This window comes from Chiloscyllium plagiosum, unplaced genomic scaffold (assembly GCF_037043375.1).
Source record: "Chiloscyllium plagiosum isolate Xiang-an unplaced genomic scaffold, Cpla_swu_hap1 HiC_scaffold_32, whole genome shotgun sequence".
NCBI lineage: Eukaryota > Metazoa > Chordata > Chondrichthyes > Orectolobiformes > Hemiscylliidae > Chiloscyllium > Chiloscyllium plagiosum.
In genome coordinates, this window is record NW_028270170.1 from 1,193,929 (window position 1) to 1,208,779 (window position 14,851).

At 46.5% G+C, this 14,851-nt stretch overlaps 1 protein-coding gene and 1 long non-coding RNA gene across 2 annotated transcripts in view; one reads left to right on the plus strand and one right to left on the minus strand.

The window, feature by feature from the left end:
- The first annotated feature begins 1,962 nt into the window (after window positions 1-1,962).
- pnmt (phenylethanolamine N-methyltransferase) overlaps window positions 1,963-14,851 on the plus strand; it is a 43,903-nt gene continuing 31,014 nt past the window's right edge. The window contains exon 1 of the mRNA XM_087977696.1: window positions 1,963-2,333. Coding sequence (XP_087833822.1) covers window positions 2,306-2,333 — 28 coding nt within the window. The 5' untranslated portion in view covers window positions 1,963-2,305. The remainder of the gene's footprint in view (window positions 2,334-14,851) is intronic.
- LOC122539656 (uncharacterized) lies at window positions 8,117-11,529 on the minus strand. Its single transcript, XR_006309135.2, has 3 exons — window positions 10,226-11,529; window positions 9,887-10,031; window positions 8,117-9,783 (listed from the first exon to the last, which is right to left on the minus strand). It is a non-coding gene; the product is annotated as an uncharacterized LOC122539656 (long non-coding RNA).

Consider the following 14,851-nt stretch of genomic DNA (forward strand, 5'->3'; position numbering starts at 1 on the left):
ACTAATCCTGTCACATGATACATTATCAATATTAATATAACCTGCTCTCAGATCAGTTCCAAAATGTGCTGCTCTGAGAAACTATTTCAAAACTATTTTATGAATGCCTCATCCAGGCTACTGCTGCCAATCTGATTTTTTCAGTTTGGATATAGATTAAAGTTACCTACAATTATTGTTGCACCTTTATCACAAGTACCCAATATTTCTTCTTGCACACTTGTCCTATATTGTCCTTGCTACTGAGGGACCTGTAGACTATTCCACTCCTGTCAATGCTGTTCCTCCACCTTTACTTGGCTTCCTATTCTTCTTGAATGTTAAGTACCCTCAATATTCAGGAACCTGTCCTTGTCACCCTGAAGCCATGCCTCCATAGTGGCTGCATAATCTCATTTATTTAGGAGGGGTGATAACCTAGTTGCAGTATCTCTAAACTGTTAATTCAGAGAACTCAGTAATGTTCTGATGACCCAGGCTTGAATCCACCATGGGAGATGGCGGAATTTGAATTTTTAAAAAAATTGGTATTAACATTCTAATGATGACCATAAAACCATTGCCAGTTGTTGAGTAAATCCCGTCTGGTTTCACTAATGTCCTTGAGGAAGGAAATCTTGTTGTCCTTATCTGGTTTGGCCTGCATGAGACTTCAAAACCAGAGCAATGTGTTTGATTCTTAGATACACTCATTAGGGACAGGCAATAAATGCTGGCCTGAACAGTGACACTCATTTCATGTACTTTATTATGAATGCTGTGTGTGTTCAGATACAGAGCCTTTTGTTTTGTCTTTTTGATTCTTTGTAACGTCCAGTCTTGATGGTTGGTGCATTTCTCAATTTTTTTTTCCCTTCCTGCCAGTTTTTGATTGTTATTTTCCACATTTCTCAAAGAGTAATCAATCTGTGGAATTCTTTACCATAGAGGGCTGTTAGGGCTTGGTCACTAAATATGTTCAGTGCTGAGATAGATGGATTTTACTCAGTAATGGGATCAAGGGTCATGAGGAAAAGGCAGGAAAGTGGAGGTGAAGATTATCAGATCACCCATGATCTCATTGACTGTTGCAGCAAATGTAATGGTCTTATTATTATTTCCCTCTCTTATCTTGTCTCTTCTCTTTGGTATTTCCATATCTTTCCAGCTGTGATCCCTTGCCTTCACTGTTTGCTTAGAAACATTCTCTAATGCACTTGTTACACAGTTTCAGCACTCGAGTCTCCAAATGGGTCGGCTCCCAATTTTCCCAGGACTCCTGCCAGTTCCCCACATCCCCCACACCAGTCTTTGAGTCAGGTATTCATCTCTCCAATTTTATGTAACCTCTGCTAATTGCATGCAGCTCAGTAAATAAACACACTTCAACTATATCTCTCCTAGACCCCTTACACTCCCAGATACTGACCCAACACCCTACCCTGGATCCAACCCCCTGTTCCCCCCAATATTAGGTTTGACACAATCCCTCCCCATGCACTGAATTTGACCCATTATATCGCCACCCCCTCTGGACCTGATATGATCTTCCCCCCACATCACTGGAGCCATGTCCCCAACGATCAGGTCAGATCCAATACCCTCACTGGCTCGGAGCTGACAAAGTGCCACTCACCCCCTCAGAGCTAGAATGACATAACACTCCCCCCACCCCCCAAAACTGGATAATTTCTCCCATCTCCCCATGCCTACCCTAAAAGCTCCTATCTTGCCAGTTGGCACCCAAACCCCTTCCAACTTGACATTGCACCAAGCTGGAATGCTACTTATCTCACACCCTACTCCCTCCTCATCTGGCACCCTACCCTGGCTTGTTAACCCTTCTCCAGCTGCTGCCTTTATTTACCCTGTACCTCCCTCCTCACCAGAATCGTTCTCTTGGTCCTGACCAATTGGCACCTTAACCCCATTACCCACCCGGTACCCTACCCTGCCAGCACTCTAACATCACACTTACCTAATGGAGCATATCGGCTCGACAGTGTCTGACCGGACCTTTCACTGTCAGAGACAGCAGCTGACTGGAAGAGCTTTGACAATGGAAGCAAGGCCCCGCGCAGAGTCCATCCTCAGAAATGAGCAGCTTCCTACTTTCCGAAATACAAAGAGTGCAACTCCCAGAAATCCCGCCCCAGCGTTAAATGCGAAGCATCTCTGTAACAGCACAGTGAACGGTGCTGGAATGATGCGAGATTGTGTTACAGACAAATGTAACGACTGAAGAGAAATTTCCGCTGATGTTAGTGACAGCGAGGGCCTGTCTAACTTGGACTAAGAGACAGTTAACATCAGTGTAACTATCTGAATGATAGGGGCGGACTTGCAGCCAAATGGTCAGTGACAGTCTAACTGCGCTTGAGTTCTCATTTGTATCCGTAACCTTAACTGTTTTTTTCTCCACAGATACTACCAGGCCTGTTTAGTTTCGCCAACAATTTCGGTTTTTATTGTACCTGAATGCTATTTGGCGTCGATATAACTTTACCCAAGTGCTTAATGCCAGTATAGTGGCATTCCTGTAACGCTGTAGGGAATATAAGAATCTAAGAACTGAGTTATAGTTTGAGTGTTAGTTGGTGTCAGCAAAATTGTACCCGAGGGGTAGTGCTTGTACATGAGACAGCGTGTACCTGAAATTGTATCTGTAGTGTGGAGAAAGTGAGAACTGCACATGCAGGTCAGGCAGCATCCGAGAAGCAGAAGAGTCGACGTTTCGGGCATAAGCCTTTCATCATTTCCAGCGCCACACTTTTTTGACTGAGAGAGTATGTGTGTGTATACCTGTACTTGAGAGACGGCGTGTACCTGTACCCGAGACAGTGTGTACCTGTACCCGAGGGATGGTGTGTACCTGTACCTGAGAGATGGTGTATACCTGTACCCGAGAGACAGTGTGTACCTGCACCCAAGAGAGTGTGTATACCTATACCCGAGAGACGGTGTGTACCTGTACCTGAGAGAGTGTGTACCTGTACCCGAGAGACGGTGTGTACCTGTACCCGAGAGAGTGTGTACCTGTACCCAAGAGACGGTGTGTACCTGTACCCGAGAGACAGTATGTATACCTGTACCTGAGAGACGGTGTGTACCTGTACGCAAGAGAGTGTGTACCTGTACCCGAGAGACGGCGTGTACCTGTACCCGAGAGATGGTGTGTACCAGTACCCAAGAGAGTGTGTGTATACCCGTACCCGAGAGATGGCGTGTACCTGTACCCGAGAGAGTGTGTATATACCTGTACCTGAGAGACGGTGTGGACCTGTACCCGAGAGAGTGTGTGTATACCTGTACCTGAGAGACGGTGTGTACATGTACCTGAGAGTGTGTGTACCTGTACCCGAGAGAGTGTGTGTACCTGTACCCGAGAGTGTGCGTACCTGTACCCGAGAGAGTGTGTGTACCTGTACCCGAGAGATGGCGTGTACATGTACCCGAGAGACAGTGTGTACCTGTACCCTAGAGAGTGTGTGTATACCTGTACCCGAGAGATGATGTGTACCTGTACCTGAGAGACGGTGTGTACCTGCACCCGAGAGAGTGTGTGTATAACTGTACCTGAGAGATGGTGCATACCTGTACTCGAGAGACGGTGTGTACCTGTACCCGAGAGACGGTGTGTATTTGTACCCGAGAGAGTGTGTGTATACCTGTACCAGAGAGACGGTGTGTACCTGTACCCGCGAGACGGTGTGTACCTGTACCTGTGAGAGTGTGTGTACCTGTACCCGAGAGATGGTGTGTACCTGTACCCGAGAGACGGTGTGTACCTGTACCCAAGAGAGTGTGTGTACCTGTACCCAAGAGACGATGTGTACCTGTACCCGAGAGACGGTGTGTACCTGTACCCGAGAGAGTGCGTGTATGCCTGTACCCGAGAGACGGTGTGTACCTGTACCCGAGAGAGTGTGTGTACCTGTACCCGAGAGAGTGTGTACCTGTATCCGAGAGACGGTGTGTACCTGTACCCGAGAGAGTGTGTGTACCTGTACCCGAGAGAGTGTGTACCTGTACCTGAGAGAGTGTGTGTACATGTACCCGAGAGAGGGTGTGTACCTGTACCCGAGTGAGTATACCTGTACCCGAGAGACGGTGTGTACCTGTACCCGAGAGAGTGCGTACCTGTACCTGAGAGAGTATGTGTATACCTGTACCCGAGAGACGGTGTATACCTGTACCCGAGAGAGTGTGTGTATACCTGTACCTGAGAGACAGTGTGTATCTGTACCCGAGAGAGTGTGTGTATACCTGTACCTGAGAGACGGTGTGTACTTGTACCCGAGAGATGGTGTGTACCTGTACCTGAGAGATGGTGTGTACCTGTACCCGAGAGAGTGTGTGTATACCTGTACCCGAGAGAGTGTGTGTACCTGTACCTGAGAGACAGTGTGTACCTATACCCGAGAAACGGCATGTACCTGTACCCGAGAGAGTGCGTGTACCTGTACCCAAGAGAGTGCGTGTACCTGTACCCGAGAGTGTGTGTGTATACCTGTACCCGAGAGACAGTGTGTTACTGTACCCGAGAGAGTGTGTGTATACCTGTACCTGAGAGACGGTGTGTACCTGTACCCGAGAGACGGTGTGTACCTGTACCCGAGAGACAGTGTGTACCTGTACCCGAGAGAGTGTGTATACCTGTACCCGAGAGTGCGTGTGTATACCTGTATCCGAGAGACAGTGTGTATCTGTACCCGGAGAGTGTGTGTATACCTGTACCTGAGAGACGGTGTGTACCTGTACCCGAGAGACGGTGTATACCTGTACCCGAGAGAGTGTGTGTATACCTGTACCCGAGAGAGTGTGTGTACCTGTACCTGAGAGACAGTGTGTACCTATACCCGAGAAACGGCATGTACCTGTACCCGAGAGACAGTGTGTACCTGTACCCAAGAGAGTGCGTGTACCTGTACCCGAGAGTGTGTGTGTATACCTGTACCCGAGAGACAGTGTGTTACTGTACCCGAGAGAGTGTGTGTATACCTGTACCTGAGAGACGGTGTGTACCTGTACCCGAGAGACGGTGTGTACCTGTACCTGAGAGACGGTGTATACCTGTACCCGAGAGAGTGTGTGTATACCTGTACCCGAGAGAGTGTGTGTACCTGTACCCAAGAGAGTGCGTGTACCTGTACCCGAGAGTGTGTGTGTATACCTGTACCCGAGAGACAGTGTGTTACTGTACCCGAGAGAGTGTGTGTATACCTGTACCTGAGAGACGGTGTGTACCTGTACCTGAGAGACGGTGTGTACTAGTACCCGAGAGACAGTGTGTACCTGTACCCGAGAGAGTGTGTATACCTGTACCCGAGAGTGCGTGTGTATACCTGTATCCGAGAGACAGTGTGTATCTGTACCCGGAGAGTGTGTGTATACCTGTACCTGAGAGACGGTGTGTACCTGTACCCGAGAGACGGTGTATACCTGTACCCGAGAGAGTGTGTGTATACCTGTACCCGAGAGAGTGTGTATACCTGTACCTGAGAGACGGTGTGTACCTGTACCCGAGAGACGGTGTGTACCTGTACTTGAGAGACGGTGTGTACCTGTACCCGAGAGAGTGTGTGTACCTGTACCCGAGAGTGTGTGTGTATACCTGTACCCGAGAGAGTGTGTGTATACCTGTACCCGAGAGACGGTGTGTACCTGTACCCGAGAGAGTGTGTGTATACCTGTACCCAAGAGAGTGTGTGTACCTGTACCTGAGAGACGGTGTGTACCTGTACCTGAGAGATGGTGTGTACCTGTACCCGAGAGATGGTGTGTACCTGTACCCGAGAGTGTGTGTATACCTGTACCTGAGAGACAGTGTGTACCTGTACCCGAGAGACTGTGTGTACCTGTACCTGAGAGAGTGTGTGTACATGTACCCGAGAGAGTGTGTGTATACCTGTACCCGAGAGAGGGTGTGTACCTGTACCCGAGTGAGTGTGTGTATACCTGTACCCGAGAGACGGTGTGTACCAGTACCCGAGAGAGTGCGTACCTGTACCTGAGAGAGTATGTGTATACCTGTACCCGAGAGACGGTGTATACCTGTACCCGAGAGAGTGTGTGTATACCTGTACCTGAGAGACAGTGTGTATCTGTACCCGAGAGAGTGTGTGTATACCTGTACCTAAGAGACGGTGTGTACCTGTACCCGAGAGACGGTGTGTACCTGTACCTGAGAGATGGTGTGTACCTGTACCCGAGTGAGTGTGTGTATACCTGTACCCGAGAGAGTGTGTGTACCTGTACCTGAGAGACGGTGTGTACCTGTACCCAAGAGACGGCATGTACCTGTACCCGAGAGACAGTGTGTACCTGTACCCGAGAGTGTGTGTACCTGTACCTGAGAGTGTGTGTGTATACCTGTATCCGAGAGACAGTGTGTACCTGTACCCGAGAGAGTGCGTACCTGTACCTGAGAGAGTATGTGTATATCTGTACCCGAGAGACAGTGTATACCTGTACCCGAGAGAGTGTATGTATACCTGTACCCGAGAGACAGTGTGTATCTGTACCCGAGAGAGAGTGTGTATACCGTACCTGAGAGACGGTGTGTACCTGTACCCGAGAGACGGTGTGTACCTGTACTTGAGAGACGGTGTGTACCTGTACCCGAGAGAGTGTGTGTATACCTGTACCCGAGAGAGTGTGTGTACCTGTACCTGAGAGATGGTGTGTACCTGTACCCGAGAGACGGCATGTACCTGTACCCGAGAGAGAGTGTGTACCTGTACCCGAGAGAGTGTGTGTACCTGTACCCGAGAGTGTGTGTGTATACCTGTATCCGAGAGACGGTGTGTACCTGTACCCGAGAGACAGTGTGTACCTGTACCCGAGAGAGTGTGTGTATACCTGTACCCAAGAGGGTGTGTGTACCTGTACCTGAGAGACGGTGTGTACCTGTACCCGAGAGATGGTGTGTACCTGTACCTGAGAGACGGTGTGTACCTGTACCCGAGAGACGGTGTGTACCTGTACCTGATAGAGTGTGTGTACCTGTGAGATAGTGTGTATACCTGTACCTGAGAGAGTGTGTGTACCTGAAAGACAGTGTGTATACCTGTACCTGAGTGCGTTTGTACCTGAGAGACAGTGTGTGTACCTGTATCTGAGAGTGTGTACCTGTACCTGAAAGTGTGTGTGTACCTGAGAGAGTGTGTGTGTACCTGTACCTGAGAATGTATGTGTACCTGTTTGTGGGCGGCACGGTGTCACAGTGGTTAGCACTGCTGCCTCACAGCGCCAGAGACCCGGGTTCAATTCCCGCCTCAGGTGACTCTCTGTGTGGAGTTTGCCCGTTCTCCGGGTGCAATGGTTTCCTCCCACAGTCACAAAGGTGTGCAGGTTAGGTGAATTGGCTATGCTAAATTGTCCGTAGTGTTAGGTTAGGGGTAAATGTCGGGTATGGGTCTGGGTGTGTTGCGCTTCGGCCGGTCGATGTGGACTTGTTGGGCTGAAGGGCCTGTTTCCACACTGTAATGTAATCTAATCTATATATCTGTACCTGTACCTGAGAGTGTGTGTACCTGAGAGTGTGTGTACCTGTACCTGAGAGACAGTTCCTTTTAGAACTTTACCTCAACGGGGTTCAGTCCCTGCTCCCAGCTCCACTTCTCCCCAGTGGCCTTCCTCACCCAGCACACACTGATGCCGGGGGGACGCCTCTCTGTGCCCTTCACTGTCATTGAGAGCAATTACCAAGGGGAACGAGGCAGCTGATTGTAAACAGATAGAGGATGGAAAGAGTAATCGGTAATTAGAGCTGTATGCAATTCACTGCAGCACATTCTGTGCCCAGGGCACCTGCCCAAACATTTTGAAGATGAGTCATTGTGTTCTGGCATCTTCTCCATGAGACACATTTCTTAATGTGTCTGATCCTAGTGAAGGTCAACCAAGGGCCAAAACAGCACTTTCATGGCGTTGACACACCGCTGCCGACTCTCTCTCTCGCAGCCTCCTCCACTTTCTCCAAAACGATTCCCCTGGATCATTATAGATGCCCACCTCACCCCAACACACAGGGTCTATATATCTATTTCAATGCCAAGTCCCGGTAAAATTCCCCACAATGAATTCTAATAAATTAACGTGAACACATTTAAAGTTTTTTCTCAACGTAAAATGCACCACGTTCGGGAAACCCCGTCTTTATTTTTCTTTAAACCATCTCCCTGGTTCCGGTAGTCTCTGCAGTTCACAGCGAGTTCCCTGTCTCAGGGGAAGGTGGGTTAGGGGGACAGTCCCCTAATTATCAACATCCATTCCACTGCGTTCCTTATTGAAAGCAGTTTCTGTCACCAGAGGATGTTTCTGTGGTTTCATCTTCAAACCAGTCCTCACAACATTTGGAAAACTGCTCCCGTGAAAATCTCCAAAAAAACATTTCCACATTGCGCTAGCGGACACTGTAACTACACCCGAGCACCGACAATTAGATAAAGGAGTAAATGCAGGTGCTGGGGTCTGAAAACAGTGAGTGATGGAGATGACAGCAGGTCAGGCAGCATTCATGGAGAGAGAGAGCAAGATAATATTTCCAGCTGAAACTTTTTAGAAAACATTTCGAATTGCAGGGAAATGGGGTTTGCGTAGATGGACATTTGGATCAGCATGGACCAGTTTGGGCCGAAGAGTCGATCTTCGTGCAGCCGGATTCTCTGACTGAGAAAGGATGAGGGGTGGAGGAGGGAGGAGGAAGATTCGGGTCTTTGAGGAGATGTGAGGGATTGTGGAGGGAGCTGGGAGAAAGATCAGAATTGCCGACTGCCACAGGGTGGAAGTCCTGGTTAAAGAAGGAAAGTCGAATGTGTCTTTAAAGCAGAGGTTGTTTATTCCTGCAGTGGCTGAGTTGCTCTGTTCATTCCAGCCACAGGAACAGCTCAGAGAAATCCCTCACTCTGGAACCGAACCCCGTCTCCCTGAGACACAGCCTCCTGCCAGGAACTGCCTGAGCGGAGCTAATGAGGACATTCCTCACAGGATCCAAGTTTCCAGCTGCCTCCCAGCCAGAACCGCAATCAGCTTCTGGAAACTTCGGAGGAACGTGCTTCTCTAAAAAGTCTAACAGCTCCCTGAGGGGAGGGCAGTTTGCAGAATTCCTGCAACCTCTACGTCACTTTCATTCCGCGCTGTAAAATCAGCGAAATGATTCCAGGGGCGAGGACAGTGTGGAATTAGAGCAAATAGGCCCCTCCATCCTGCTCCACCATTCAATAGGATCATGGCTGATCCAGCACTCCTCACTTACCTGCACTTTCTCTGTGATCCTTGATTCCTCTAATGATCAAGAATCTATCTCAGCCTTAAATATACACAAGGACCCCACCCCACAGCTCTCTGTGGCAAGGAGTTCCAAAGACTCACAATCCTTTGAGTGAAGAAATTCCTCATCAGCTCAGCCTTAAATTGGTGCCCCTTTATTTTGAGGCTGTACCCTCTGGTCCGACTCTCCCATGAGGGGAAGCATCATCTCAACATTGATCCTGTCAAGCTCCTTCAGCATCTGACATATTTCAGTGAGATCACCTCTCATTCTTCTAAACTCCAGTGAGTAGAGTTTCAACCTGTTTAACCTTTGATCATAAGACAATCCCTGCACCCCAAGGATCATCCCAGTGAACCTTCTCTGAATTATCTCCAATGAAGCAATATCCTTCCTTAAATATCGGGACCAAAACTGCTCACAATGCCAACACCTTGCACAGTCTTAAAGTCCAATCCCTTTGAAATAAGGGTCAACACTCCAGTCACTTTCCTAGTTAGCCGCTGCACCAGTGCGGTAGTTTTCTGTTTCTGTGAAACAAGAGAATGAAAATAAGAAGGATTGAATTTCTCTTACACTTTTCACTGATACAGAAAGCTGTGTGTGAAATGTAGGAAACAGCAGTCAACTTACACACAAGATCCCACAAATATCGATGTGGTAATGACCTGATAATTATGGCATTTTTGTGATGATGGCTGAAAGATAAATATTGGCCCATTGAACAACTCTATTTCTATTTCCTTCAAAGTTGTCTTCCGAGATCTCATAGACCAACCTGAAAGTGCAAAAGGGGCTCAGTTCAATGTCATATTTGAAAGACCAATAAGGAAATAACTTAATAAAGTGAAGACAGAAATAAAAAAAAACTGGAATAAAGTGAAATTCCAGAGGAAGGCAGAAGCAGATACCTCAGTATCTGGATCAGACAATTCCAAGGAAATTGTCCAGTCAGCTTACTGTTACAATTACCTCGTGGTAAATGTCATGTCCACTGGTTTGGTCTGGACAGGGCTGTGATGGGAAGGTAATCATCCTGAAACATAATGAAGAGGTGCAGGGTAGCTGAGGAGCTGGGTCCTCAGTTACAAAACAATTCACCATCAATCAACAGCAATGTTTAAGGTGCAATATCAGTATGGCTCACATTTCACAGATTGTCAGACAGTTAACAGTTAATACGTGTATGAGCATCTCATTCACACTTCATGACAGTTCATATTGAATCCAGTCTGTGTTCTGAGGGAGAGCTGCTGCACTGTTCCTCTCTAGAGAGCTGTCTGACCAGTTAGCTCAGCGCATTATTCAGGATGTAAACAGCAGCTGCTGAATCTATGTTTAGTCTGGGTGGGATTATTATCAAACATCACCCCCACCTCCCTCTTTCATTCTGTTCTTGATCCTTCTGAATTTATACAGCAACAAGTGGGCAAAGACTCATCCTTGAAAAAGGACTGGTCAATCAGGTTAGAAAACACACTTCACACTGTCCCAATCCCAGTACAGGTACGGAATGAGGTTAACTACAGAGAAAAGCTTCCTCTACACTGCCCCTATCAAATACTCCCAGAACAGGTACAGCACAGGATTAGATAAAGTGTATAGTTTATTATGGTCTCCCAGTCCTTTATCAAGGGAATATTTTACACTGACTGGTATCTGTCAGTTCCTGTTGTATAGGGGCTTTAGGACCTTGTGCAATCTTGCAATGATGTCATGGAGCTGCACATCACAGAGCCTAAATAGCAGAGTTTGGGTAGAATAAAACAACAATGAACTAAACTAGACTAGACTACAATAGCCTGTAGAAAATTCACATGAACAAAGGACATGAATACACAGAGAGAGTACTCCTTACCTAATATAATATAAACCAGACCTGGTATATTTATGATTACCACTAATAGCAATATTCAGCATTAATCTATAACAAGTGTTATTTGAAGTCTAAGCTTGAACATAGTTTGCCTTCTCTTCAGCTGGTCAGTCTTGAGCCCAGACTCGTAGTGTGGCATCAACCCACACAAGAAAAGATAGTGGCAGCTACAGAATTCACTGTCTAGAAAATTCAGACAGCAATGAAGATCAAAAAAGTGACCTGAGATTGTCTGAAGGAGAGAGGAATTCAGGAAATAATTTTTTTCAAGAAATTGTTAATACAGTTTTAAGAGCAGCTGGAGCCAGAAAAGCTGTAGAGCTGGATAATGACTGCGAAGGCACAAACTCTGATCAGAAATCTTCTCCAGAGGAACCACCAGAACAGTTCATTATGATTTGATTGGGAGGGGTACTCCAATAATCAATTCTCATTATTTCACAAACAAATGCTTAACTAACCAATTAAACTACCAAGATGACCAATTTTCCTGACTGACTGCTATCAGAACAAAAACAACTCACACCTGGCTTTGTAATTAACAGGTAAACAACTTAATTTTTCCCTTACAACTATAAATCTCAGAAAATTCTTTAACTGTCAGCAATAGTAGAAACAAGCCTTTTTTAAAAAAAGAACAAAGGAAATTAAAGCACAGGAACAGGCCCTTTGGCCCTCCAAGCCTGTACCGATCCAGATCCTCTATCTAAACCTTTCACCTATTTTCTAAGGGTCTGTATCCCTCTGCTCCCTGCTCATTCTGTCTGGAGATACATCTTAAATGACGCTATCATGCCCGCCTCTACCACCTCCGCTGGCTACGTGTTCCAGGCATCCATCGCCCTCGCCGTAAAGAACTTTCCACGCATACCTCCCCTAAACGTTTCCCCTCTCACTTTGAACTCGTGACCGTTAGTAATTAAGTCCTCCACTCTGAGAAAAAGTTTCTTGCTATCCACCTTGTCTACACCTCTCATGATTTTGTAGACCTCAATCAAGTCCCCCCCCCTCAACCTCCGTCTTTCTAATGAAAATAATCCTCATCTACTCAACCTCTCTTCATAGCTAGCACTCTCCATACCAGACAACATTCTGGTGAACCTCCTCTGCAGCCTCTCCAAAGCACCCACATCCTTTTGAGAATGTGGCGACCAGAACTGTCCGCAGTATTCCAAATGTGGCTGAACCAAAGTCATGTACAACTGTAACATGACCTGCCAATTCTTGTACTCAATACCCCATCCGATGAAGGAAAGCATGCTGTATGCCTTCTTGACCATTCTATTGGCCTGTGTTGCCACCTTCAGGGTACGATGAACTTGAACACTCAGATCTCTCTGTACATTAATTTTCCCCAGAACTTTTCCATAAACTGTATGGCTTGCTCTTGAATTTGATCTTCCAAAATGCATCACCTCACATTTGCCCGGACTGAATTCCACCTGCTTTTTCTCTGCCCAACTCTCCAATCTATCTATATTCTATTGTATTCTCTGACAGAACCCTTCATTATTTGCTACTCCACCAATCTTAGTGTCATCTGCAAACTTACTAATCAGACTACTTACACCTTCCTCCAGATCATTTATGTATATCACAAACAACAGTAGTTCCAGCACGGATCCCTGTGGAACACCACTGGTCACAGTTCTCTATTTTGAGAAACTCCCTTCCACTACTACTCTCTGTCTCCTTATGCCCAACCAGTTCTTTATCCATCTAGCTAGTACACTCTGCGACTTCATTTTGTCAATCAGCCTACCATGGGGAACCTTATCAAACACCTTACTGAAGTCCCTGCATATGATATCTGCAGCCCTTCCTCATCAATCAACTTTGTCATTTTTTCAAAGAATTCTGTTAAGTTGGTAAGATCTGACCTTCCTTGCACAAACCCATGTTGCCTATCACTGATATGTCCATTTTCTTCCAAATGGGAATAGATCCTATCCTTCTTCTCCAGCAACTTCCCTACCACTGATGCCAGGCTCACCAGTCTGTAATTACCTACATTATCCCTGCTACCCTTCTTAAACAAGGGGACAATATTAGCAATTCTTCAGTCCTCTGGTACCTCACCCATATTTAAGGATGCTGCAAAGATATTTGTTAAGGCCCCAGCTATTTCCTCTCTTGCTTCCCTCAGTAACCTGGGATAGATCCCATCCGGACCCAGGGATTTGTCTACCTTAATGCCTTTTAGAATACCCAATACATCCTCCTTCCTAATGTCAACTTGACCTAGAGTAATCGAACATCTATCCCTAACCTCAACATCTGTCATGTCCCTCTCCTCGGTAAATATTGATGCAACTATACTCGTTAAGAATCTCACCCGTTTTCTTTGACTCCACACATAACTTCCCACCTTTGTCCTTGAGTGGGCCAACCCTTTCTCTAGTTACCCTCTTGCTCCTTATATATGAATAAAAGGCTTTGGGATTTTCCTTAACATTGTTTGCTAAAGATATTTCATGACTCCTTTTAGCCCTCTTAATTGCTCGTTTCAGATTGGTCCTGCATCTCCGATATTCTTCCAAAGCTTTGTCTGTCTTCAGTCGCCTAGACCTTGTGTAAGCTTCCTTTTTCCTCTTAGCTAGTCTCATAATTTCACCTGTCATCCATGGTTCCCTAATCTTGACATTTCTATCCCTCATTTTCGCAGGAACATGTCTTTCCTGTATTCTAATTAATCTCTCTTTAAACGCCTCTCACATGTCAAATGTGGATTTCCCTTCAAACAGCTGCTCCCAATCTTCACTCCCCAGCTCCTGCCAAATTTTGGTATGGTTGGCCTCCCCCCAATTAAGCACCCTTCCTTTAGGGCTACTGTTGTCTTTGTCTATGAATATTCTAAAACTTACGGAATTATGATCACTCTTCCCAAAGTAATCCCCTACTGAAACTTCAACCTGGCTGGGCTCATTCCCCAACACCAGGTCCAGTATGGCCCCTTCCTGAGTTGACTATTTACATACTGCTCAATAAAACCCTCCTGGGATGCTCCTTACAAATTCTGCTCCATCCAATCCTCTAACACGAAGTGAATCCCAGTCAATGTTGGGAAAATTAAAATCTCCTATCACCACCACCCTATTTCTCATACATCTTTCCATAATCTGTATATGATTTTGTACCTCTATCACTCACTCGCTGTTGGGAGGCCTGTAGTACAGCCCCAACATCATTACCACACCTTCCTATTTCTGAGCTCTGCTCATATTGCTTCATTGCTCAAGTCTACCATAGGGCCCTCCTTCAGCACAGCTGTGATATCCTCTCTGACCAGTAATGCAACTCTTCCACCCCTTTTACCTCCCTCCCAATCCAGCCTAAAGCATCGATACCCTGGGGTATTTAGTTGCCAGTCATGCCCTTCCTTCAACCAAGTCTCAGCAATATCAATGACATCAAACTCCCAAGTACCAATCCAAGCCCTAAGTTCATTTGCCTTACATACTACTCTTCTTGCATTAAAACAAATGCAGCTCAGACCACCAGTCCCTTTACGTTCATCATCTGCTCCCTGCCTACTCTTACCCTAGGTCACGCTGACTTCATTATCTAGTTCCTTACAAGCTTTAGTTACTACCTCCTTATTGTCCACTAACCTCCTCATTTGGTTCCCATCACCCTGCAACATTAGTTTAAACCCTCCCCAACGGTGTTAGCAAAAGCACCCCCGAGGACATTGGTTCCAGTCCAGTCCAGCCCAGGTGTAT